The following is a 27,987-nucleotide window of genomic DNA, read 5'->3' as shown; positions in this document are numbered from 1 at the left end:
TCTCTCCTCTCCTTAAAGGAAAAGGGACATTTTCTTTTAAATCACAAAGAACACAGTTAAGACAATAAGTAAATCGCTACAAAAATAACTGGAAAATATCATTTCTAAGGATCATTCAATATTAATAAGTAATCATGCAGCAAAAAAAAGACTCTTTTGATTAAATGCAACACTTAGCTAAATCCACAATGTTTTTCTCTTCTTGATAGATATCAACAAGTCCCTGAATGAAAGAAGACTGGCTTTGTTTTAGACTTTTAGATGGATTGTATTTAGTGCAGCAGCAACAAGACGAGAGCCTGGAATAAGAGAGCAAGAGCACTTCAGCCTGCATCTCACCTGCAGTGAAACTCATAAGGCTTGAGAAAACAATCGGTCCTTTCATGGTGCTTTTAGATTTGGGGTCCGCAGACTGAGAGGGAGAGATACCAGAAGGAACAGCGACACATATACCTAAATGAGCTTCTGTTTCAGATTCAGTTGAAGAAACGCCTGATACCACTTTGTCGTTGAAGTAATCCGTATAAGCTTACCAACAACATTGTGGTTCACCTAAAAAAATAAACTAGCTTCCAAAATATGCTGTACAAGTTACGGACACCTGCTGACAAAGGATTTCGAAACTAATACAGTTCATTAGAGGTGGATTAAATCTGAACCTGGGGACACGGTTTAGTGGACTGACTTCGCAGCAGGGTGATTTGGCAGGTTGCCTCGACTTTAATGGGTTGCTGCTAGTTTACCTCAATATCCGTCAAGAGCTCTGAAACCCGAGTGTAGCACTTATTCTCTCCGAGTAAAACATTCCAGTTAGAAACTTAGCTTCAAGGTTTTTGGAAATTCTATTTAAGCCTTTTGATTACATTTTTAACATCAAACAAAATCCTATTTAGTCTCAATACCTTACAGTTCAAACTATAAAGAAAAACCAGTAAGACACATATTGGGCTAAGTGGTAGAAAATGAATTAATAGACTGAATCCTTTGGCTATTTGTTTAAGTTTTAGTAATGGCTTAGAGTAGTTCACTATGAGCCAATGAGCTTCATCATCACTGTGACATTACATTACTGAAGTCCTGTGTTGAAATCTCTGAGTATTTTAACTATCACTGTCTTGGTATTGGTGGAGTCAATCTGACAAACAAACCAAACACACTACATGCTTATCACAACAGTGGCACACCCTAAAGCACACCCTGCTTTACTGCACTTTTTGACTCCGATGGGATCATCATTCACAAAAACAAACACTGGATTATATTTACTGAAAGTAACAACTGAGACCACAAACTGACAAGGAAAGTGTTTACTGAAGTTAATGATGAAGTGAGTTAAAGGGCAGCTTTTCACAGACTTTAATGTAGCTGGACTACTTTTTCCAACCAGTGGAGTCGCCCCCTGTGGACCACTAGAAAAAATGCAGGTTTAAGGCAGGCACACCCAAACAAGAGCCCATTACTCTTCCTCACGTGTAGTGCACTGCAGAAAACAAGACACTTTCCCTAGTTATCACTACTGCAAATACACTGTGTGGTTTAAGGAATTGTCCGCCCTCACCTTACTAGCACTAAAGTCTCCGAACAGCAAACTGCATTAGTCGCACATCAGTGCAATCCGACAACACAAAGATAAATAAATAAGGGAACTGTCAGTTAATGTCTGATCTGACAGCGCAAATTACTGCTGAGTAAGTCTTATGAAATCTGCTTATATATTTGCTACTGGTTAGGCAGCACTAACTGAAAACTCTTTATTTTGCTAATGATCAGCCTGAATCTCATCCAGAATGAGAATTTCTCATTTTCTTTCAGAGAATGTGTTACATCCTACCTGCCAGACCAGATATTCACATAACTAAATTTTTACCCAGGAAGCTCTCTGTTAGCACTTTTTCAAGTTTATATCTTTAAGTTACACTGAAATGAAGCATCGTAAAGCAGGTGATCCACAGTATGGGGCTAACCCTGAATCCCAGAATCCCAGCTTTAGTTACGAGGCTGTAATGTCTCCTAATGTTTCAGTGCTGAATTGAATGGCTTTTGGCTGACTTGTGGATGGTTTTACTTCAAAATTTCTTGATGGCATTACCCAGCATGAATAAGTTAATTTTCATACATAAAACCAAAGAGGCCAAAGAGGCAACCCGGACAGCTCTCCTTTTTTCTGGCAATGATTAAGAAAAGAGGGGGGAAAACACCTGTGAAATATTTTGCAGTCAGGTTAATGCTAAAAGCCATCAGACGACGAGTGAAAGTTTCCCCTACTGGTTTATGGGAGCTCAGGCCTTGTGGTAAAAAAACAGGAATGCCAATGGCCTGAAAAAGCATTACTCACTGGATCCCCCAGGCAGAATAACCCAGAGTCTTCCAGTGACTGAGGCGGGGAAGGGAGGGGTTCCCCCCAAACAAGGACCGACCACGACAAAGATGGAGCGCGCCCTGAGGTGGGAGCGCCGGTTCGAGGCAAATGACAATGACCATTACAGTGAAACGAATAGTAACAAAGGCAGTGTTGCAAAGCCAGAGTTGCTCATTTTAGTAACTAAGAATAGCTCTACCATAACACAACCACAAACATCCCGTTGGAAACATGTTACCTCTCTTGACAAGGAACTCAGCAATGTTTTTAAATGCATCTTTGACATATGGGGTTGGGTGCCACATTGTTGTGCTGCCACCTGTCAGACAAATTTCTTGGACTTGGATTCGGTTCAACACATTGCTGCACTGTTTAAAAACGATGCCATGATTTCAGCTGCTTCACAGCAATTGTCCCTCCGGCTTTTAACTGATCCAAGCCAGTTCTACAGAGCTGAAGCTGAAAATCTGTCGAAACCTCACCAACGCAGGAGAAAGTATCTGGAGGTTGAATGTGGCGAGATTTAACTAACCACTGCTACTACTGTAAAATGCAGTGGCAGTGATTTTCCTAACTGTGGCTTAAGGCAAAACGAAAAGAAGCAGGAGTCACATGGAAGTGAAACCGTATGAGGGTGTGTAGGGGAGTGGCAGGCGTTTCTCCTTAACAGCAGCATGACAAGGACGAAGGCTATGATCAGCGCTGACCACACGGGCCACGCCAGGCCTCACATTCGAACTGGGAATGAGCTCACTGTTGTTACTCAGCATTTCCACAGAAGCTGCTGAACTCTATGAGGGTACTTCTGTTTTCCGTTGCCGACTGCTTTCAAAAAAAAAAATAATTTTTTTTAAATCAGGCACAAACAGACTTCAGGGCCAAGGAATTTCCAAAGTTACTGTCACACATTTAAACCTGGAGGCACAGTGAACGGTTGCTCAAAGCTTTGGAGATAATTTCCCATGCCCTGAGCAGCAAATTGTATTGATGTATAAAAATAGAGCATTGTGAACTGTCTATGACACTCACAGAGAGGGAATGATTATCTGTGGCACACCCCACTTACAGCCATTGTAACAAGTAGGTGCCTATAAAGAGAGGTGAGCATCAGGGTCTTTAGTTAATCTTTACTTGAACAAAACTAGTGACGATGCTGCTGCTATTTGAAAATTTGTGATGAACTGATCAGTTACATGCAAGTAATTCATACACCACTTTACACGAGACACCAAACATGACCATTTTTGAATCTGGATGCTTTTGTTGTGTTTTTTTTAGCTCAATACTACACTTAACATGACTGCATTCAAATGTCTTTGACTAAAAAAAACAAAACAAATGAATCCACAGTCGGCTCTACTTTGCTATTGAAAAACAAGTTAAACAGGAAGTGGCTAAAACAATGCCTTCCCTCCCCCGATGCTGTCGTAAAAGCCACAGAGTAGCTCATACTAATGACTCGTCATCTACATTTGGATCTTTGCTATAGAGTTTCACAATGGCCTCATAAGCAACAGGAAAGTGAAAATTAAAATGGTCTTCTTTAGTAAGGCAGGTGACCAGTTATAGCAACAACAAACAAAGCCACATACTATGATTACGTAATGTCATTCACCGTAGTGGGTAAAAATATCAAACTGACTTACATCAACACTCAACTCGCACCTGATGGAAGACTACAGAAACATAAATCTGAGGTTAAATGTCAGCACAATTAAGCTGTAAGGCTTTGCAGAAGAATGAAGCAACCAGTAATAATTTACAGTCAGCGAAGACCACTTCACTAGACAGCTACAGTCACAACAGGTAAATGTTTACTTCACTGTAACCACACCTTTCACTCTGCACTGACACTGTGTAACCAACCACACAGACTTCATTCACCACTTTAAGCCATAAACCATGAAGTTGATTCACATATTCATCAAGTTCCGCGTTCACTTCATCTTAGGCGTTATGTTAAGCTGTTGTTCTTCATCACCGGAAACTTTTAATAACCGTCCCTGACACTGATATGGAGTCTTTAAGCAAAAAGATCCTGTAATCCGGTCTGTGCTGGACAGCTTTTCATACCCGGATGTAATGACTGGAAAGTCACAACAGCCCAGTTTACTGGTGCAATAATACAGGTCACAGCAGTTTGAAAATTTATCTAAATGCAATTCTTTCTGGAAAGGAAACTTTAAAAAAAAATGCTTGATTTGACAAATATTTTGATTTATAATGTGCATTAACTTAAGTTAATGCACATTGAAACATTGTGAATTGAGTAAGTGCATGCACGGAAAAAGTTTAACATGTTGGTAATTAGTTTTATTGCCAGCAGAGACGATCATTACAGTATGAACACTAAATGTTAGCTGAAGCCAGGAACTGCTGCATAAATACTGTAAGCAACAGGAAGCAGCTAGCCTAACTCAACAAAATCTCCCAAAAACACATGTTTTAATTCTTTTATTTATTTGGGTAAAGGACATGAGGCCTCAGGAGGAAGAATGGGAACACTGGGATTTTGACACTCAGTATGCAAGCACTTAGTCTTCAGTCACACAGGCTTAGAGACCAGTCAGTGACCCCCTGGCAACCTCCAATCACTGGGGAAAAAAGTGGTCACTAACAGATTGCCTTGGTCACCTGTACTTACCTGTGTTATAATTTGTGTCAGATAATTTTCCTCCATCCCACTCTAACCCTTATATCCTCTTCTGTCACAACTCTGCGTGTCGTCCTTCAGTACATACACAAACTTCCTCTGCAGTTCTCCTCTTTCTTCCTGCCTAGCAGCTCCTTACTTAGCATCTTTGTCCAGTATATCCACTATCCTTTCTCAGCATGATTTCGAAATTTGTGCCAAACTATATTCACCACCTTAGCTAAAAGATTAAAAAACTTTATTTCAAAATAGATCCCAAATTGTTAACTTTTCCACATAATATTGTTTCCAAAGTCTTTAAAATAGATTTTTAAAAGGCCAACACTGATGCCACAGTCAAGTACAGAGGTGATATGCACTTTACCTGGTCAAACAGCTGCTTGCCGGTGGTGCTGGGCTGGATGGCAAATTCCAGCTCAGCGTCCATGGTGGTGACGCGAACATTGACCTGCAGAAAAACATGAGAAAAAAAGCATGAGTTCAAATGCTGATGCAGAGATACAGAGGGGTGCTTATAGGTAAAATAAAATACAAGGTAAATCATACTAAACTGCTGCAGAGCAGAGCTGCAATGTGTGTGTTTATGTGTGTGTCAGTGTGTGTTTGGTAAGGGGGGTGTATTTGCAGAGTAAACAGAAGGGGCTCTGCTTTCTCAGCGACAGACCGGCTGATTGAAGGGAACTGTGCTGCAAAACTGGAGGTGTTATTGATTAAAATATGCAGTGACGAGTCCAACTCATGAAAGTAAAATGATATACCATAAGCACAGCTCACACCAGTTTCCCAAGCTAATAATGGCACAATATATGTTATTCTGGATGGTTCAACTGAAGTAACTCCATTCACTCAGTCCTATTCAAAACTTCAAAGTCTTTCAGTTCTCTGGTTAATGACTGATCATAGTGACCTGTGCTTACAAAAAGAGGAGGTCCATCTTACTGAAACCTGCTCGACAGGCCCAGAAGTTAATGCCCACTCACAGCCATCCACCCCGGTAATTAACGTGCAGAATCATTTCAAACAATATGACTGCCGTGCTTCGCTGAATAATGAAAACTGACGTCAAGTGTGTCTCATAATGGAGAGAAACGGTATTCTGTATTGTCGGTTTGGTTAGTAATCAGTAAGCAGGATATGAAATTCACACAAAGACCATGCAACAGTGCACAAATATTTACAGTGGCTGCTTTGAGGTAGCCCACATACTGAAGCTCTTTTCTGTGGCTATAATGTCAACCGTCTCTGGTATTTGTGGGGGTTATGAAAAGCCACAGATACTCAGGGTATTGACTGATCTTATTAATGCCCAGTGAAAACGATACAAAGAGGTTAGTGGACACAGAGTGAGGAGAGAGAAAGGCCTCCAGTGACATCTTTCATCTCCAGTCCATTGTGAACTACACTGAGCCTCAGTGGTGAACAAACTGAATGACGCCCACTGGAAAAGGGATATCTGGGCCGGAGCAGCGACGAGTCTGGTGACTCAGAGGGCCGCTGATTCCCATGAAGCTTTACGGACTGATCAACTAACTGTCACACGCAAATCCTCCAGGGAAGGCAAATCCAATCACAGCAGTGCATGGAAAAGCACCTCACCGCTGTGCCCTTCAGGATACTGTAAGAACACAGCCGTCAAGTCGGTGGATATTCAAAATGCCCCATTTATTGCCCCAGTCTGCTGCTGCTGTCAACTCAGGTTAGCTAGTCGACTCACATGACATTAAAACTCAGCAGCAGCACGGCGAATTCTGCTTTACCAACAAAATAAAAACAATGAAGCACTGAGCTCAACCCTCCAACGGCACATGTGCATACAATTTGAAAGGTTTTGAGTCATTCACCGCGCTTCAAGTCACAGCTTGGAGGTTGGAGAAGGAGGGGAAGCACTGCATTTACTTTACACAGCAAAACAAAGCTCTCCTTTCAGTTGCAGTGCCCCAGTAGCCCTCCGCTATCATCATCTACATCCCAGAGGAGCCAGATGACCTAACACAAAAACTGCACCAGAATCGATCAGAAATGGCTCTATTAAGTATTATTTTTCAGGTTTCTTCTGTTTAAATTACTGTTCTCTAGCGCTGACAGTTTAAGGTGTTACAAATTGAGTTACAGATGTAACAGTTACAGATGGAGTATCTAGGAGAAAAGAAACACACACACACACCCTAACCAGGAGAGAATGGAATATATGAATATGTGGAGGAGACAAGCCAGTGGAAACCACTGAGTGATATCTGATCTCAAACTAAGTTCTCCAACGGTAACTCACAATAAACTGAGGCCATTCACAGCGGTAAAGAAAACATGACACATATGCTAAAAATACACCAGGCAAGGACCCAGAGTTCCACAAAGAGCAACTTTAGTCAGAGGAAAGTCTAGCAGTTCATATTAACCATTCATACCCCAGCCTCATATTAATACCTGACTTCAACATTTTAGTAACAGAAGCCCTGTTTCCTAAAGCCACTGTAACAGCGCAGGTTATGCAAATCTTCACACTCCTGGAGGAAGATGCACCGCAGTGGTGGCTATGAAACATTAACAAGCAAACCGAGCTCTATGGCAACACAGATTATTAAGCAGTGAGAGCCAAAACATGGTAACAAGTGCACATGATCAACAGTGTGCAGATTTTCCCTCACTGTTAGAATTAGATGAGGCGATCAGACCCTGATGTGGTGCACAAAGTACCTGAAATCAACTCATTCCACTCCCTTTCAATTTTTTGTCTCCTATTGCCTCCTTGCTACCTGGTTATTTCTAACCAATCACTGAAGACCAACATATCTGCCTGAATCTAAAGATGTTTTATGCTGACATTGAAGTGAACCATACCAAAATACTAGTTTAGCAAGGGTTAAGAATGAAGTAAAAACAACATTGTGATGTCAGAGAATACAGTTTCATCACTGTGTTAATTCACCCATCTTACTCAATGGACCAAGAAACCACTGTTTCAACTGATGGGAGTGAAAAGGTCTCTACAAGCAAATGTAGAAGGCATTAAATCTGGAAGTGAAAATAAATGACCAGCCTGGATTAAGGCTCACAAGTGGAATCTTTGCACAGAGCCAGGCTGCCTGTTCCTTCCAGTTTCCAGTCTTTATGTTAAAGCAGTCTCCTAGATCCTCTTTATTAACCCCATCTGCACAAGATGTTGTATGGTTACACTGGGTGTGTGTGTTTTAAGGAACAGGCTGGAGGTAATCTTTAGAAAAGGATAGATTAAATTATCTTTTTCTAATCAGGTTAGACACTCATTGCAAGAAAGGTTACTGTAACAGCAATTTGCTTTCACTATTGTTTTTCTTCCTATAGTGCCATTTCCAAATCTAACATGAAATTGAGACTCTTTAAATTTAGAGGCCTGACTGACTTGGTTATTCCAGTCTCTAAAGTCTATGCATACATAACCCCTCCCAGCTCTGTATAACCACGAGTTTGATTAACGTTCCTTTGGATGTTTCAGTGGTAAGTTTAAGAAGTTTCTCTAGGTTAAGTTAAAAAATAAAGTGGTCATCACCTCAGTAGTTAAACTGTGAATAGGCTACGGTGCATTCTTCAGTGATGACCATTCAATATTTAACCTCTGCATAATTTGCATGGCTTTACAAGAGTCTGGTACAAAGGGAGTCACCATGGCGATATACCAATAAGTGACTGCAGCACAGGAAGGACAGAGAGAGAGAGAGAGAGAGAACAGGCCGGCTCGTTCTGTCAACATTAAACACAAGTAACTGAAGAATGAGACTTCAAGGACTTGTAACCATTTTGGGATTGGTGAATCACGCCTGGAGGGTGTTCCTGGCATGATTGAGTTATCAATTATTTAAAAGGAACAAATATTAACAATGGGACTGGACATGAAAAGAAAACACCCATCCACGCTGATGCCAGCCACGCCTTGTGTGGATTGTGTCACAGGGCTGTGATCCCGAGGAAAGACGATTCTGGGAGCGCTGAGATTTACTTTGGATAATGTGCAGTTCAGAGGGGTGAACGGGAGACCTCGCTGCTTGTGATAAAACACAATGCAGGAATGATTGGTATCACACCCATCATCTGAACTCTAACATTTGCAGGGTGCCTGTAGGTTTCTCTCTCAGTTTGATTCACATTTAAGGTAAATCTGCATTTTTGATCCTTTGCTGCTTGACTGTGACTTCACATTTACATTTGCTGTTTCACAGCAGATGGATGGTTAGATGATTTTGGTGGGTTTTTGTGAATTACACACATAAGAGCTCAATCTATGTATGGATCTATGTCTATGGATTTGGCACAGATTTTTTACACCCATTTATCAGGGGGTTGGGACCATTACTAGGAGATTATGACACCCCTGAGGCTTGGTTTGTGTCCCTTTCTGGTTTCTCAGGATCATTAGCTAAAATAAAATATACCTCATCATTTGTTCATTAGGGTTTTCCTAAATGTTTTTAGACTTCATTTTGTGTCTTTGAAATAAAAAAAATGTGTTAAATTGACACAGAAGGTGCATTTTCCTGAAGAAGAGATAAACACTACCAGCTGTAACTGTCATTTCTCAAACAAAAATGTTTGAGAGGGGAAGAAGAGGGGATTTTTTAAAGTGCACAGACTGCATAGACTGATGATTAAGTAAGAAAATCCTCAACTGACTAATAGATGATGAAATTAAACAGGCTGAATGTAACATAAGGCTCCTCTGACTGTCACTGTGGGTTTTGTTTCCCAGCTTTCCCCACCCACAGCATCGAAAGAAGAGATTTACTAAAAAAAACAAGTGTCCTGCTGACATTTACTCATGCCATGTCTGAAAGACTGGGCCAATCATGAGGCCACACACTGAATTAGTCTTTAGGATAAACTTTGTAGGAAGGAAAAAAAAGGCCTTGTGACTTCTTCTTGGTATCATGGAAAAAAATACTCTGACATGATTTTCTAAAAAGGCTGTTTTGTGTCAACTGGACTCCGTGTGCTGCCGCTATCAAGACAGCAATGATGTCATTTCCACAGTGACGCTCATGACAACCCTGAGGCGTTTCTAAACAAACAGACAACATGTCATTGTCATCCCTATATGAATCTGTTTAACAGCAACCTGTCACCATAATAACACAAATTGCACAACTGCACCTATTTCTGATACTGTTTGCCTTTTTCCCATTGAGATACTTTAAAACTGTGAGCTTGATTTGCATGAGTTACTCATGCAAACAGCTTGGCTTAATTTATCTTTCTGACATTTTCTATACAGAGAAAAATATTGACATAGGCTTCAATCTAACACATTTCCATCACAAAGAGGGAGAGATACAGGACGAGCCATGTGCCACTGCACAGTATGTAAGAGCTCGGGTGGGGCAAAGTGAGTCAGGAGTAATTGAAGGCTAAAAACCTGTTCACATATACATGGTAACTACATAAAATACAGTTTATATAGACAGCAAGTCACTTTTTTGCCAGTTTTCCACCCGACATCTGTATTTAAAGACTTTCCACTCTTATCCAGTAAAATAGCATATAGCTATTAAAAATATAGATCTACCCACTTAAATTGCAACCACATAAAAAACTAAACACTGCTCAGGCTTATCTTTCAAGAAAAAATAAATAGAGAACAATAATAAAGACGTAAGACATTGACTTTTTCAATGGCATTCGCCTTTAACATGACTACTGTATTTTTACTAGAGCTAATAATCTCAAAAAGCTCTAATGTCATTATAACAGTGACGCTCTAACCACATTTTTATGAGATTCGCATAATACAAAAATAATAAAAACATTTATTTATATTTTTTCCGAAGAGGATTTGAGACTGTGTTAATCGTTACCTGCTGTGATTCAGTTAATACAATCTACCTGTCACAGAAGTAAAGAGTGAAATTATACAGAAAAATCAAAGGGGCTGCTTACCGCTTTGGGCATTTTTCTGTCCTTTTCCCGGCTTCGAGCGAGGAACTTTCAAATAAAAAAAGGAGAGACCTGTACTCCGAGCGACTGCGGCTTTCACTGCGCCTTCCTGAAAAGAGAGAAAGAAGAGAAACGAGTTTCGGCCACTTCTGCGCTACTTAAACCCGACTGAGGATAGCCCGACACTCCTGCGGACTACAGTCATCAGGATGAATCACCCTGGAAACCAACAAGCCAACGGCAGCTGGATACAACAACATAGGAAGTGGGCTTTTCAACCTTCAAATTAAGAGCAATTGGTCTCACTGGTCATTACTTTATAGTAATCCCGTGAAACACTGGTTAAAAAAACAAAACATTAATCCTTCGATTATTTTTCATATTTATTACAATTATTATAATTAGTATTACCCCTCGTACTACTATAATAATATGAGAATTATCAATATCCTTCCACAAAGCAAAATAGCGAAATCTTCAGTCTATGAGGAACTTCTAAACCTAAATATTTTCATTTGGAGTAACAAAATAAAAACCCATGTTTGCCTCTTCAAATGGATGTACTTATTTAATTTACAGTGATCCATTAATGGGCACTACCATGCTGCTTATCAGTGGATCACTGACGCACTGTCACATACGTGGGGTTAGGTTAAGTGGTGACTCTGAACTGGTCGTGTGAATGTGTATCTGGATGGTTAGCCATCTGTGTTAGCCAGCAACAGACTGATACACATTAACCTATACAACTATACATATTAACAAGGTAAAATGGTGATGTTGGTTGTTTGGCTTTTTTTAAAAATTCTCTTACAGCCATTTCTTGTCTTTTAACAATGAATACCAAAAATGTCGCGCTTCAAAGGCTTTATTTTGAAATGTAACACCGGATATCCTGAAACTTGCTTTACCTTAACACTGAGTCACAAAGACACCATGCAGCTTAGCTTTAGTACAGAAACACACCTCAACCACTACCTTTAATAAACGTAATGGTCCCCACCCTTCTGTGTTTTTGGTCTTTTATTTTGAAGACGTCATTATCTCAAAAATCCACACCCCACTTCATATTAATGGAAGCCTTTCATGCTCAATATTTGCCTGCATCGCCTCACAAAGTCGATTAAAAAGAAAGAAGAAGAGAGCAGAAACAATGCTGTTTTATAGTGCATTTAGCACAAGGAGTGCTCAGCTACAGTGTGACAAAACGGGACAAAGTGACGACAGACAGGGAATATTTCACCGGGACTGTAATGTCTGCTCTGGGTACACACCCACACCGACGGGGAAACGACTCAAGCTCAGTTTATGACACGTTCCACCTTTTTCCACTAAAAAGATTTCCTAATAAAAATACACGGTAAAATATTTAGAAGACTAAACCGTGGGCTCCTAAACCCACGCTGTATTAATGCTCCCCTTTGTGCACAAGCTTCATCTGCGCCGCCCTCAGCCACATTCCCATAATAATCCCAAAGACACCTGTTGTGAGATTTGCCTGCTTTGTGTAATGCAGCACAAAAAAAAGAGTGCAAAAATAAATAAATACATACATACATAAAACCAAACAAAGTCTTATTTTTAAGCTCTTCCATCTCGCTTTGCTGCCGGGGTCGGTCAGCAGGACGGAGGTGTTGAAATAAGAATAGTCTTACCGAAGATGAGACGGTGGTTTGCACGGCGGGTCCGCACACTCCCTCTCCCGCTGCTTCTCCAGCCAGGCGCAATATGGCGCTCATACATCCCTGTGTGCCGCCCTTGCAGGCTGCAGGGCAGCAGGGTCACCACTCGGGGCCCCTGGGACCCGTAAGGGGACTCTGAGGGACTTCCCAACAAAACCATTAATAGTTTCATTGATGTTTGATGAGCATTTTGGCAGAGCTGGGTGTTTTCCCTGCTTGAGTGGGGAATCTTGGTGGTTTGTCACAGGGCCCACAGCTGCAACGTAAAGTGTGATAATAACAATAAATAAATAAGTATGGTGTGCAATGGCTCTTATTTAAAGTTAGTGTGATTAAATTATGCAATTTAATCTTTTGGTTATTTAATTATTATTTAATTTGCAGGTTTATTTTTAAACTGTGCTTCTCTTTTATGACCTTAAAATAACAACACCTAGTTAGACATCTTAAGGTATTTCTACTTTTAAGATAGTCAGTTGTTTTCTATGTAGCCCAAATTTTCAGTGCATTATACGAAAATCGTGTAATAACATTCAATAACCACAACAAACAACATAAACTTTTATTTTTTCGGTAAGTTATCGTGTTAAGAGCGCTGTCACTTTGGCAACTGTCTTTTAATGTTGTTTTTTTTAATACTTCCTCAATTTAGTGCGCAAAGACTCAGGTGTCACCTGTCCTGAGCGCGGAGTTGCATCACCGCTCAAACTTTAACAAGGGAAATAGCGCGTGTCATCCGCCCTGCGCGTGCTGTACCGAGAGCTGGCGTCAGAGGTGAACCGGCCAATGAGAGGACGGGATTAAAATAGAGCCGTATATATCGGAGGTTAGACCTACTTCTCACCATAATGCGAAACCAAAGAGCGAGGTGACAGGCCCGCCTGCCCCTGCTTCTGCTGTTACCTCGCTTTCTACAACTACAGCTTCACCAGCGCTATCATTATCATCATCACAACCGCTTTCTAAGCAAAACCTACTGAAAATAGGTGTGTCTCTAACACCTGGAGGGTAGCCTGAAACCCATGAAACAAAGCTGGTACTGACACATTAATCCTCGCTGGTTTTTAAAGCAGGAGAAATTATCAGCTGCTTTAAATACATTTTCTGGGTGCTGGGATAATGTTGCCGAACAGACACAGTAATGCAAAGCATTCTTGAATTTGCCTGTTAGTGTACCTGAATAAACTGTTTGCAGTCGGATGCCAGATGCAAAAGGTTAAATACACAGGAAGGCACTTTGAATGCTCCTCTTGAATATCTGGAGTTCCTTAAAACCTGTTTCACTGCCTGCTCTGCCGATGATAATCTTTTTAAGATTGCTCTTTGAACATTAGATTTTGGCTGATTTTCTTTCATTGGTATGTTGACAGCTCAGTAGCACACAGGAACTTTCTTCAGATAAGCAGTAAATGAACAATTGTACTGCAGAACTGAAAGAAAAAGCTTGACTTCAAGGGAGAAAAATGAGGAAACCTGAAGCAGTTTACACTGAAATGTAACTAACTTCAGCTTTTTAATTTTATTATCTTGAGGTCGTGGCATGTTGTCTCAATATATAGGTGCATAATTGACAACTATTGCACCCAAGTCACAAGTGCAAAAAAGACATCACAGAACTACTAATTGTTGGAGCCTGGCCGATATATCAAACAGGCCGATGTCATCATCTTTGCTTTTTTGTGCTGCTCCCTTTAGAGGTCTCCACAGAGGCTCATCTGCCTTTATCTCATCCTATTCCTCGTACCCTGTCACACTAACCCTCTGCATGTCCTCCACTACATCCATGAATCTTCTCTGAGGTCTTTCTCTTCTCCTCCACCACTATTTGGCCAAAATATCTCAGCTTTACTTTTCTACTTTGACTCCAAACCACTCAACATGAGTTGTCTCTTTGATATGCTGATTTCTAATCTTGCCCATTCTTGTAACTCCAGATGTAAAGCTTAACATCTTCAATTCCAGCTCTGCCACTTCCACCTTGGGCTCCTGTCTAATATCAGTCGACATTAGCTATCTATGATATAAGCTATCATACCAGCCATTTGTGAACAGCCAATGAATGAAAACTTAAAAAGTTAAGAAGAGCCACCCTTCAACCAAAGTATGAATGTTGACATGGCATAGTGTGTCCAGCTGAGGGCAGTTATTACCTTACCTCCTGGCAACCTGGGTTTGGAGCCATGAACAAAACTACCAGTTCATGAAAAAAAAAACTTTTATTTGTTGTAAATACATTCACACACTTGTGTATACATCTCTCTCTATGAATCAGATTTTTCTGGCTGTGTCTCTTCCTCGTTAAAGCGCTCGAGTCTCTTCTGGGTTACATCGTAGATCATAGCTGAAACAGACAAAAACATGGAAATGTTTCAGTCACACAGGTGCAGCCCCATCCCTGTCCTGTTTGACTTCAGTGACAGCTGTAATGTTTAACACGCACCACTAGATGGTAGTCACACAACGCACGCGTGAGAAAATTTTACAAGAAGTAAATGCAGGCCTCTACCCTCCTGAACCAATTTTTTTAACCATTGTTTTTTTTTACCTGTTATTTCCTCCGGCAATTATTTGTCAAGTTATTATAAAGACTAATTTCATCAGTCACCAGAATATTAAAAACTGCACACATGGTCACCAGTCAAATCGTTTTTTTTTTTCTTTTAAAGGGTTCAAAAGTTGCTGACCTGGGTCTAAAATAAAGTTTTTAAAAAGCCTTTTTTTCACCTGTAAGGTGTACTTCCTCCACCCTCAGTGCTGTTACAGAATCCTCAAATAGATTTCAATTTGAGTGGCACATCCCATTCTTTTCATTTCTCTGCTTTCTCTTTGAGTTGGTTTGAACTTATAAAGCACTTTGAAGTGATAAAAAAACGGATGCTAAATAAAAGCATGACTATAGAAAATCTACAGCAATGATGAGTGGACTACAGAAAATTATAAGATGGAAAAAAAAACTAAAACATGGAGGTTATTAGCAAATTTAGGTTTGCATACATCAACCCAAAAAAATCTCAAAAAAAGGGATTGTCATCAAAAAATTAAATAAAATAACAATGTCTCTTACTGTCAAGAATCTCTCTTGCTGTGTATCTCCTTTCCACCCTGTTGTTCACCTCGTTCATTAGCCATGGGAAGAAATTAGTCTCGATATCTGTAAATCAAAACCACAAATATGATTCATCCGTTAAGTTTGAGTCAATTATCTTTTCATCTATTAATAGACACAGATGTAAGGAAATGACGCTTTAGCAACAGAGGGCAGCGACACCCTTGTGTGTCAAGTAGGTGAAAGTTCAAGAGGCCGACCTTTCTCCACGGGGTTGTAAAAGTAGCCATGGCTTCTCAGCGAGGTAAAGACGGCAGGTAGAAGACCGGCCAAGTATTGCTGGGTGTACGCCCGGGCGGCGATCTTCTCTGCAATCTCCTTTTCTTTTCTCAGCACCTCCCTCTGCTGTGCAATTCTACGCTCCTGAGGGAGGAAGGAACCCAGATTAATCTGTTTAATCTGGTACCAAAAAAACTCACTCTCATGATGTCTGAAATCCTGAAATCCTCCACCATACCTAGCAGGTGTAAGCAGCGCACAAACACTGTGAACTTTATTATTCTAAAAATTGTCAGTGAGCTCATACTCATGTAGCTTCACTACACGAGTATGCATAGTGACACATAAATACGAATTTTAGTACTCACATACAGTTAATCTGCTTCATCCGCACTGTGACATTACTACCATATCAGATTTGGTTTGATGACACTGTTTCTCTGGCAACATAAGCCAACAGAAATTATTTGTGCTCCATGTGTGACTTCTTTTTAAAAAAAGATGATGAGACACCACACATATCTACAACAGCTAATCTTGGCAGGAAATAGATGTCTAAACTGTTCCCACTTTATTAGGTACACCTCGCTAATAAGGGGCGGGACCCACTTTTGCCTTGAGAACTGTTTTAATTCTTCATTGCATGGATTAAGCAAGGTGTTTGAAACACTCCTCAGAGATTTTGGTCCAACTTCACATTGGACACCATATTGAAATTTCCATGTTTCACCAAATTTGGACCCTAGCATCCAAATTTCACAGCAGAAATCAAGATTGATCAGATCAGGCAACTGTAGGCAGTTTCCTGGTCTTAGCTGACAGGAGTGGCACCTGGTGTGATTTTCTTCTGCTGCTGTAGTCCATTCGCCTTAAGATTCATAACGAGTGATTCTTTTGATTGCCTTCATATCACCTCAGAGCAGTCTGGCAGTCCCACTGTTACTTTTGCAACAAGCAACAATACATTTTCTTCAGCTTATCCAATTCAGAGTTTTGAGGGAGCTGGGGCCTGTCTCATAGGCATAGCGGGAGCAGACCCTGGACAGGTTGCCAGTGTGTCACAGGGCTAATACAGAGAGACAGACAACCATTCACACTTGTGGTTAGAATCACCAATTAACCTAACCCTACTAAATGCTTGTCTTTGGACTGTGAAGAGGAAGCTGGAGTACTTAAAGAGAACCCAGGCCGATGATGGATTGAGTTGCTGGCCTGTGACTGGCTGATTAAATATTTGCATTAAAAGGAAGTGCAATAGGGGTACCTAATAAAGTGGCCGGTGAGTGTAGTTATAATAGATAACAAAATGGTACTTTTAGGTGTTCAAAACTGTTTAGCATAAGTCCAGTTGCATGTTTAGTGCTCACAGGAGTGCGACACGTTCAGATAAAGAGAGAGTTTCTAGAACTTTCATACTTTCTCCTCATTGTGTCGTCTCTCCATCTCCTGGAGCCGCTGCACCTCTGCCAGCTCATTATTTCGAAGCTCCTCGAAGGCTCTCTGCTGGGCCTTCAGACAGGCAAGCTCCTCCTCCTCCATCACCTCCAGCAGAGACTGTTCGATTGTCTTACCCACCAAGACCTCCAACACTGGCTGCACCTCAACGTCAAAATCAAACAGCTGCAGAGGGCAATTATAAAAAAGCGGTGTTTTCCTGTGAATTTTACAATATTTTAAAAGTTGTTTTCATTACTATCTTACAAAGCCAAAATAGCAGCACTTTTCTTTTTCAGTTCCACAAAGTTGGGCAATTCACAGGCTACAGAATTAAAGGCAAAGACCAACACTTGAGTCTTGATGACTGACAAGCTGATAATAAAACAGAGCAACATGGAATAAGAAAGAAAAATCAACTTCAAAATAAATAAACCAGAAAATCTGAGAAATAAAAATTTATTTAAATAGTCTAAGTATTGCAAGAATAATCAAATAAAATGATGACAAATTATTCAAAAAATGAAAAAAATAAAATAAAAAATATATCAGTTAAAAAAGAAATCAAATACGCCATACAGCATACAATAAAAAGAAAGAAATGTCATATAACAGAAAAAATAATATTAAATGACCTCCAACCAGTGAATAAAATAAATTACAAATTAATATGGTTAAAATGGTTAAAAAGCCAAAACAATATATAGAATAACTAGAGAATTGTTAAAACACAAAAAGCAAAAATAACCAAAATAAGTAATGCCTATAAAGCAAGCTCATTTCTGCATGTTTGTCCCCTGCCAACTAAATCTGAAAAAAAAATATTTTGCTACAAAACATGCCTGAATGCATAGTAAATTCTGTACTTTAGTCTCCGAGCCAAAGTGATTGGCAACCTTATAAAGAGAAGTCTTAGTCTGGGTTATTGGCTCCTCCAGAACAATAGAAGGCAACAAACAGGTCTAACCTTTTTTTATTAGAACTATGTTAATGCTATTAAACAAACCTTCTACTGGGACTACTTACCTCTCCCTCTTCTATCTGTGTTTCGACATCTTTGCCAGATTTGGCAGGTATGAAGAGTGGAGTTGCTGGTCTGTCCAGGAAGGGGTCAGTCTGACACTCGATGTCCGTAGTTGCAATAATATTGCTCAGTTCTTCAAGGTAGAGCTCTGAAAATTAAGCAAGGTCATTATAAAAACTCCATGTTTTTGGAGTCAAAAATAATTATTTTACGTGTGCTGAAGTTGTCTAGGGAATTATTTTACCAGTTTGTACATCAGTGTGTTTTCTGCCCTCCAGTGCTTCAGGAGTGTTGGGTCTAAATTGCTCCCTGGCCTGTTTTCGAGCGATGGCCCGTCTCCTGTTGGCCTGTTGTCTTCGTATCTCTGAAGGGTCTGGCTGAGCTGTCTATCAGTGGGGAAAAGAGGGAAACAACTACAACCTACGCTGCACAAAGAACAGTAAAATGAATGTTTCACACTTACAGTTGGTATGATATGCTTGGCGTACGTATTTCCTCTGACAACACGACGATCATACATAATGTTTCCATAATGACGCTTTGTCCTGCAGGAAGACGACAATTCATTTAAATGCATGCAATAACTTTCCAACTATTTCCGGCACCTATAAATGTTCACCACCTGTAAACAACCATCAAATGCTTTGAATCTATTAGGTCTGCGGGACTTCATAGGCTGAAAATCTTTTCTTTTTTTTTCACGTTTGCATTTTTTAACCTCAAAGGGAAAATGCTGATCCATCTTGTTCTAGAGTTTGACAGCTGAAGCATGCGACATTTGAGATACAGTTGTGGTCTGAAGTTTGCATCCACTCATCCTGAGTATAGACTAGAACAGAATAGAATGGAATAATCCTTTAATTGTCCCACAAGGGGAAATTTGGTTGTAACAGCAGCAGAAGAAAAGCACATATACAAACAGAACAGGACACAGAACAGAAACACACACAATTTTTACAGAAAATAATATTTTATGAATGTCATGGTAATTTCAGAATTCAAATGATTTCTTTAAATGAATGTTCAGCATACATCTTTAATGACTTTAAAAAACAAGAACTGGGTGCGTAAGTTTCAATTTATTTCTGGATTTTGTCTAATCCACGTAGAGTCTAAATTATACGCACAGGCTGAAATATTCGCATATATTTCAGCCTTAACCTTAATAATTGGTTAAATGTCCCTCAACCAGTTCTTGTCAGAACTGGTAGATTCATTTTAATTCCTTGGTTTCCTGACACACACGTGGCTTTTAAGTGTAGTCGCCATATTTTCAATAGGGTTGAGGTCGGGGCTTAGGAAAGGTCACTTGAGAAGCTCAATGTTAGCCTGCTTCATTAATCCAAAACCAGTTTGATTTGTGTTTAGCATTATTGTCCTGCTGGAACACCCCACTATGACCAAGTTTCAACCATGTGGCTTTTGATTTGAAGTGAAGTTGAAAAATTTGGAGGTAATCCTTCTTCATTATTTTTACTTGTACACTGCACAAAGTGTACAACTGGCAGCAAAACACCCCCAGAGCTTGATGCGACCACCACAATGCTAGACAGCTGGTAGAGCGTTCTTAGGTTTGAACCTTGGTGGTTCCTGGATTGTTCGTGAACATCCTAACCAATTTCTTCTCATCTGAGGGTAACCGTTTAGGTCTGGAAAAGTGGTAACACATCCTAATAACATTTACTTATATACAGTTGTCTGAACTGATGATCCAGAAATCTGGAGTTGTATAGAGATGGCTCCAATCATTTTTATGGTGGTTAAAAGAAAATACCAGTTGTGCATAATCATGATTGTTTATTAGGTCTTGGCCTATTAACAATGTAGTATCTTCAGCACCTACATTTAAATCTCAAAAGATTTCATTGAGTACATGTATGATTTGAGCCTGTGTGTATACTTTTGCACCTAATTATTGGCATTAAAGGAGTATGCTGTATAATCATTTCAACATAGAAAAAAGAACAGTTTAAAGAAATCATTAAAATCCCAAAATTACAGTGCCATTTGTGATCATGACGAGTGTATTTAAACTTCTGACCACAACTGTATCTGATTTACTCAATTTTTCAAGTAACAGGCTGCTTTAGCTCTCAGATTTTTATTACTTGTAAATGAAATATAAAGTTCAGCTACTTTTTCTTACAGTCAGTAAAGCCGCTGTAGTGGATTTTGTTTCCACCGCCAATATGCTATATTTCAGGTACAGCTAACCACTTATAAGCTTGCATTTAAGAGACCATGAAAAACGGCACCGTACTCTTCAGTCGACGTCTCGCTGTACTTTGAGCGGTTCTCGACAGCTCTGGGGCGGCTGGAGAAGGTGTATGTTCCGCTTGGATCTCTGTGATTGTGTGAAGTAAAAGCCATCTTTCAGAAAACCCCAGACACTCTAGCGAACGGTTAGCTAGTTAATGTCAGTGTTTAGGCCTGACAACAAACGGTAACCAAGAGGCTACAAACTGTGGTAGCAACCGTCTCCAGGAAGTGTACCGTATAAGGTCCGTTGACTCACTTCTTTTTCTTTTTTGGTTTTCACTTTCTAATAATACAGATGTAAATGTAATAAAACCAAAGAGTCGGCTTTTAAAATTAGCCCTCTGACATAAACGACAAATTCTGTTTAGAATTAGACATAAAATAAACTCGAAATGTTTACTTATTCGATGTGCACGTGCATGATATTTATTTTATTTTATTTTATTTTATTTTATTTTATTTTATTTTATTTTAAGGCTAAAAAAAAATCATTTAGACGAAAAAGAAAATGACGTATTATTATTGTTATCATTCACCAACCCCAGCTGAATTTATAAATTAATATAGTCATAGAGGTCAACCCCCAAAAGCTTTTTTTGTATGAAACTGTAACCATGTTGTAACCTTTTTTTTTTTTATGTCTTCAAGACATGTGCTGGCAAAAAAGGTTGAAGTTCAAACACATAGGATGTGTTTGAACTTCAACCTTTTTTGCCAGCTTTAAGATCAGTTTCATGTCACATGGTCATGTGGTCTAATAAGTTGAAAGTGTATGTCTTTTTATATTGTCTGTCACTTTTATAGGTTTCAGCTGAGTATGTGTTGTAAGTGAAGGTCTTGTGAAAGTCACAAGTAAAACTTAAAGTCAGCTGTTTGTTAGTGCCAAGTATACAGCTCATAAAAATGAAAAGAAAACTTTGAAAAAGACATCAGATCTCAATGTAAAAAAAACAACAAAAAAACATGTGGACTCAGTAATGTGTTGGAAATGAAAGGATTCTGGAATAACTGCACCAGTGTAGGGTCTGATAATGGGTCAGTGGACTTCATCCTGATACCTAATGGGAGTCAGGGTGCCGTTGCCTGCTTGTAGACGTCTGTGCATCCCTCTATGGATGTGTCTCCCCAGACCAGCACTGACCCACCACCAAACCTGTCACGCTAAAAGATGTTTCTGGCAGCACAGCATTCTCCAGGGTGAGTCTGTTCTCATCCGTGAAAAGCACGGACCTGCCATTTCTAGTATTCTATAGCTACTCCCAGTCAGGCACCACGTGCAGGGCAATGAGCACAGGGGTCACTACATGACGTCAGTCCCTCAAGTCACAATCGTGAAATCTGTTTCTGATTGTGTTATCAGAGACATTCAGGCCACCAGTTGCCTGCTAGAGGTCACTTTGTAGCTCTGGCAGTACTCATCCTGTTCCTCCATGCACAAAGGAGCAAATACCAGTCCTGATGGGTTAAGGACTTTCTACAGCCCTGTCCAGCTCTCCTAGAGTAACTGCCTGTCTCCTGGAATCTCTTCCATGCTCTTGAGACTGTGCTGAGAGACACAACAAGCCTTCTGGCAATGGCACGTATTGATGAGTTGAACTACCTGTGCACTATCTGTAGGGTCCAGATATCGCCTGATGCTGCCAGCAGTGACAATGACCCTAGCAAAATGCAAAACTAGTAAAAAAAGAGTCAGAAAAGATGAGAAGGGGAAAAAAATACCAGTCACCGCCACCTGTAAAACTGTTCCTGTTTCGAGGATTGTCTCATTGATGCCTCTATTGTTAATTTCATGAACACCAAAGCAGCTGAACCTGATTAACAACCCCCTCTGCCACTTAACTGACCAGCTCAATATACCAGAAGTTTAACTGACCCTGATATGTTGTGATTAAAAAGCGATTTATTATTTTTTTTTAACAGGATATTTAAGTAACTGTACATCTTCAGGTCTTTGTTCAACTGCTTTTATTCCTATGATGATTGTACTTTGTCCCAAAACTGAGCTAAATTAAATCATGACTGAACTAAGTGGATTCATCCCTTAACTTTCTGTCTGTGTATGTGCTTATCTTGAATGTTGCCTTGTTATCTTTTTGCCATTAAAAATGCTTCTATGGAGCTTTCTACTATAACGACTTTTCTTTAAGCTTTCAATTCGTGCTGTGATCAAAACCACCATCTCAAAGTCAAGATTGAACTGCCAGTTTCAGACAAACAGACATGCAGAAAAAACTTTTCAGCCCATAAACAGTCTATTAATGTCAAAAACAAACCCAGTATTGTAAGCACCTGCTAGACTCTTACAACACATCAGAAATTCTGAGAATAACCTTTTGATGCAAGAACGACTTCCTGCACAGAAAAAAAAAGCCAAAAGGTGACGGTGTCATCCTGCATCTTTTTTTTTATTTTTTTGCATATAAAGACATCTCTTAACACTATACGAGATAAGACTTTCTCTAAAAGCTAGTATTGACAGTAAACATACACAGAGTTTCAGTGTCTGACTTCAGATGTGAGCAGTGGTGCAAATGTGGTGCTTCTTCACACTGTTGCAGCCTAAAAAGAAACAAAACAAGCAAACAAAAAAAAAGCAGCACACTTGAAAACAGATTTGTTTTTACCCACAGCTAACACTTAACCTTGGCCCACATGAGTGTCTTAGTAAAAAGCAGAAACTCAGCTCAAGATGATGCTCAACCACAGAGAGTTTTGAGAGCTTTACAAATAGAAAAAGTCTGAACGTGTCAGAGAAAAATAGGGCACAGGAACTGACACCAGAGTCTGTGTGGAGGGAGGACAAAGGTGAGAGTTCTGTGGTGAGAAGTGGCACTTTTCTTCGTTTCCGTATCGATGATTTAATTATGCTTTTGTTTGTCGATATCGTTACATAACAGGCAAAATGTTTAAATATCCAAACAAAGGTTCGTTGTCTAATTCGTCTAATTGCTGCAAGTGCAACCCCCCGCTGGAACTGCATCATGTGTTTTGGGTAGGAAAGGAATAATGAACCTTGATGTCTATTCAGGTGGGGAGTTGAGGGTGGGAGGGTCTGCGTTGTTAACATCTTCCTACCACAGTGTATTGTTTATGCCTCAGCTGCCACAAATCATTAAAATCATTACACATTATTAAAGGGCAAACTTTGCAGATTGCCACTCTGTTAGTTTCTTCTCATTAGTCTTGACTGACAGCCATGGTATTATGTAATCAGCAGGGCATGCTTCCACACATTCATTCTTTTTTTCAGTACAGTAATGGACTCACAACATAATCTTTTGTACTTTTGATTCAAGACTTCAACCCCACTGCGAGCCTGGATGTGGATGAGCAGAACAAAAGGACAAGCCTAAATGTGTTGTGCCGAACTTCGGTGACGACACACACAGAAAGCGGTTGTGGGTGAGGGTTGGGGGGAGGGCGTCTAGGTCTGTCAACATGCCCCCAAGCCTACACAGAAAGTGGTAAACCAGTGTCAAGGAAAGTAGTAAAACCTGCGGCAGGTAATTACTGTAAATGAAAAACAAATCTCCAGCATGCTTATTGATGAGTGCCGGATGGAAAACCATTACAAGTAAAATCAATCCAATGTAAGACTGGTTTGAGACTGTCTATTGAAACCTGCAGTCAAACAGTGTCAGAATAATAAAAAATAAAGTTTTATTTGTACAGAATTTTTCAAAACATGATTGTAAAGTGCTTTACAGACCACAAGCCATGTCAGTTTGTGTTGCTGATCCAAATCAGGGCTGCTAACCTATCCCTGCTATCACTGGGAGAGAGGCGGGATATACTCTGGACAGGTCGCAGGGCTAAGACAGACAAGCATTCACACGCATACTTACACTTAAGTTAATCTGACATGCTTGTCTTTGCTCTGTGAGAAGAAGCTGGTGATTCCAGAGAGGACCCACACATACATGGGAAACAAAGAGTCTCCAGCAGGCCAATAATTTAAACCTTCTTGATAGATGCATATATGAAAGCTGTGGTCCATCATCCTGCCCAAGGATATTTTGAGATGCAGACTGGAGGAGCCAGCGACTGAAACACCAGCCGTGCAATAAGTAGATTACCTCTCGAGCCACAACCACCCCTTAGGTCACTTCTTCTTCTTTGGTGACTAGCAGATTGGCACAGTCACCTGTGCTTTGCATGGAAGGCATTTACTGGTCGTGAAGTGAAACCAGTAGTGAAAAAGTGATCATGTGCTTCCAGCTCATCCCTGATCCGATATCTCATTCTTGATAATCAGCATGTTTGATTTAGTGAAGATTTTAGCCTTGCTGACGCAGCCGGTGCCATATATCCAGGCTTGGGACCAGCAGTGAGAGTACACTGACTTGCTGAATAGAATAATAAATAAATAAATTAGAAATAAAATTAAATAAATAGGGCTATAAAGAGAAAGAGTGGGAATAAGAAATGTTTTTATAGAAAAGCTTTTTTGTAAAAATTGCCTTTAATGGCAAATTTTGGGGAAAAGATAACAAAAAGTCTTGTAACATGTAATGCTTCAGTTACTGGTGGGTACTCAAGTGAGGACCCTGTAAAGGGTTAAAAGTAGATACTGAGTTTGCTAACCTCAGTCTTCTTGTAAAGCGCGCTCCAGCTGCAAGGCTCTAACAGAAAACGTCTTTAAGGTGGCTTCTGTAAAGAGGTGGGCTGTGGGAACAGTTAGGGGGGCTCTGACGTTGGTTCATGAGGTCTGAGTACATCTATAGTGTAGGCTGGAGTGAGTGTCATTTAGAGCCAGGTGAAGTGGGAGATTTACTTTTGGCAGAGACCAGAGTATTGGGAATAGCCTAAATGTGATAAGATGAAGGCATGGAGGCATTTACAATGTCTGTTTCAGATAGAAAATATTTCTTTTAACCTTTTTATGACAAGTGATCATTTGTATGTCAAAAACAGAGCTGAGAGTCAAAGATTACACCCAAGATACAAGCAGAGGACAGATATGACCTGTTCATTGGTGTATAGTCTATTTTTCCAGAGTAAGAGTATCCCACATACAGAAAAGATCAAGAACACATTCATGAAACTGTATTTTCAATCACAGATATATCAGATTAGGTGTAGTAAGTCTAATCATGGTGGGGTGGGGCAGTGGTTAGCACTGTTGCCTCACAGCAAGAAGGTCCTGAGTTTGAATCCAACAACTGGCCAGGGGCTTTCTGTGTGGAACTTGCATGTTCTCCCCATGTTTGCATGGATTCTTGCTGTGTACTCCAGCTTCTGTCCACAGTCCAAAGACATACACGTAGTGGGTAAGGTTAAATGGTAATTCTAAATTGCCCATAGGTGTGAATATGAGTGCAAATGTTTGTCTGACTCTCTCTGTGTTAGCCCTGCGTTATATTGGTGACCCCTCCACAGTATACCCTGCCTCTCGCCCTATGGCTCCAGCCCCCCCCCCACCCCGCGGTGCTGAACTGGATAAGAGAAAGATTATCCAATGTTAAATCAACCAGTTGAAGGATTATTTAACTTGAAAGTAATTTGTCAATCTGACTAAAATGTGTCAACAACTACAGGATGACAGGCTTTCATAAGACCAACGCTACTAACTGATTCTGATTTTTTCAGATTTTTCCCAAAACAAGACCAAAAGCCTGCAAAAACTAAAAACACTCCCATGAGCCTCTGCTGTATTCATGTTAAGTGCTGACTAGAAACGCTGCTTGCAACACTGTAAACTGTGGCGATTGCATGCTGATGTTAGCATTTACCTCAAAGCGGTGCAGCCTCGCGTGCTATATTTTCTGACCTTTTAAAGACAAAAAAAACCCCCAAGTGACCAACTGCTGAACAAATGTATCCAGAACGCCGTGCTAGTGACTGTCAGCTTCCTCCACAGTAGAGTTTAAAAACTGACTTTTAAAATGAAGATAAAATATTTCTTTCATTGCAACTCAAAAGATTTCTTTTGCATATTGTTTGTTATCAAACCTTTTGATGTTACTATCAGCATCTTAGTTTGGGGGTTTGGAAATAACCTGCAACAGAGCCACCGTGTTTTTATGTGGAGATCCTTCGACAGATACCCCAGTAAAGAAAAAACGAAAGCTATAAACTGAGGTCTACATTTTGGAAGAATTTTGAAACGTGCAAAGAATGTGCAGAGTTGGACTGTCAGAGAGGTACTAATAGAGCCCTGGTTGATTTTGAGGCTTGTGGCTGTGTTGTATTACACAAGTTCTTCCTGTTTTTGTTCTCCATTTGCTAAAAGATTATAGATTAAACAATTCTCTCTTACATATGACACAGGAGTCAATGTGAATGCCTACAGCATATGATTGCTGTTGATTTTTGTTTTTCTGTGCCTTTCCTATGGAAATGAGTATCAATAAGTACTTGCAGGACACTAATCTCTCTGTCTTTGCTTTGCTACTTATCTTACCTTTCTTCCTCTATCACTGATTTTGTCCTGGACATAGAACCCTGCCTACCCCGCTCTCGCCCCCACAAACCTGCAGATATCAGAGAGCACTTACCTGAGCTCAAACCTGTGAAGAAACTGAGAATCCTCACCTGGGTCAGTGCCAGTTAAAGTCACAAAGAGTTACCTGTATTAACATCGGCCTGAACTTTGTGGTACCTGGAATACCTGTGAAGAAAACAAGAGACTCGCAATCCTTTGCATGAATAATAATCTCCTGAACTGTGGCACATGCTTAGCTTTTGTTAACCTGAAAGCATTCATTACAATTATTAAATGTTTTCCATTGCAGTTGAGTCTGCAAAAACTCTAATGTTGGTGGGGAACGGTTGTAGCTGAACCCTCCAAAGTGAACATGCACTTTTTGAGTTCTTCACCTGTGGAAGGAGGCTTCTGTCCATCAGCTTCCTCCGATATCTGTGTCTTATTTTCTGGGCTATTTTCTTCATGCATGCATATTTTTCATGCACAGTTTACATTTTGCACATCCTCACATTTTTACTGAACAGTTCTATGGTCACATATGTATTTTTAACTTTTTTATTTGCACAAGTTGCCTTTATCTGATTTCTATAGTTTGTATATTTGACACTGAATGTCAAAATACCGACACCACTTCTGTACATGCATGCACTTCCTTGTCAGTAAAGCAGATTAGTATGTTTTTTGTGTTTTTGTGTGTCTGTCTTGGTGTTCAGTATACAGCTGGATAAATCAGGCTCACTTTCAGTTTAACTTGGCAAAATTACACAAAAAAAATCAGCTTGTCAAGGAAGGAAAGAGTGTGTTAACACCGCGTAGAAAGGAGGAAGGAGAGGTGGCATCAGCTCATCTGCTGTCACAGACAAGAGGAACAGCAATTCGCAGAAAAACCAAATCCGCCCATGTGACAGAATCTGGTTTCCTTC

At 40.1% G+C, this 27,987-nt stretch overlaps 2 protein-coding genes across 3 annotated transcripts in view; both read right to left on the bottom strand.

Annotated features, from left to right (window-relative positions):
- The window catches only part of ezrb (ezrin b), a 31,388-nt gene extending 18,704 nt beyond the window's left edge, over positions 1-12,684 (bottom strand). Inside the window, exons 1-3 of one of the 2 annotated variants that reach the window (XM_039598826.1) lie at positions 12,569-12,684; positions 10,917-11,022; positions 5,377-5,460 (exon numbers count right to left, since the gene is read on the bottom strand). In XM_039598826.1, the coding sequence (XP_039454760.1) occupies positions 5,377-5,460; positions 10,917-10,928 (96 nt within the window). In that variant the 5' untranslated portion in view covers positions 10,929-11,022; positions 12,569-12,684. Of the gene's footprint in view, positions 1-5,376; positions 5,461-10,916; positions 11,127-12,568 lie in introns of those variants that run through there. The other variant, XM_031744704.2, reaches the window with a different exon arrangement.
- A 2,108-nt stretch (positions 12,685-14,792) lies between these two features.
- rsph3 (radial spoke head 3) lies at positions 14,793-20,894 on the bottom strand. Its single transcript, XM_031744765.2, has 8 exons — positions 20,639-20,894; positions 18,842-18,923; positions 18,623-18,764; positions 18,381-18,526; positions 17,337-17,540; positions 15,902-16,064; positions 15,660-15,746; positions 14,793-14,936 (listed from the first exon to the last, which is right to left on the bottom strand). The coding sequence occupies exons 1-8, from the start codon at positions 20,746-20,748 to the stop codon at positions 14,857-14,859; spliced, it is 1,014 nt and encodes a 337-aa protein (XP_031600625.2). The 5' UTR covers positions 20,749-20,894; the 3' UTR covers positions 14,793-14,856.
- Between the last annotated feature and the right edge of the window lie 7,093 nt (positions 20,895-27,987).

This window comes from Oreochromis aureus, linkage group 15, assembly GCF_013358895.1.
Source record: "Oreochromis aureus strain Israel breed Guangdong linkage group 15, ZZ_aureus, whole genome shotgun sequence".
In the NCBI taxonomy this organism is placed as follows: Eukaryota; Metazoa; Chordata; class Actinopteri; order Cichliformes; family Cichlidae; genus Oreochromis; species Oreochromis aureus.
Note: the sequence above shows the minus strand (reverse complement) of the source record. Positions and strands in the feature narration are given on the sequence as shown.

What these genes read in the sequence shown, in the direction of transcription:
- rsph3 (XM_031744765.2), bottom strand. Translation starts at nt 20,748, where the DNA reads ATGGCTTTTACTTCACACAATCACAGAGATCCAAGCGGAACATACACC. An exon ending in ACACACTGATGTACAAACTG is followed by an intron (nt 18,527 to 18,622) that starts GTAAAATAATTC and finishes CTTAATTTTCAG; the next exon opens with AGCTCTACCTTGAAGAACTG. An exon ending in CACAGATAGAAGAGGGAGAG is followed by an intron (nt 17,541 to 18,380) that starts GTAAGTAGTCCC and finishes TGCCCTCTGCAG; the next exon opens with CTGTTTGATTTTGACGTTGA.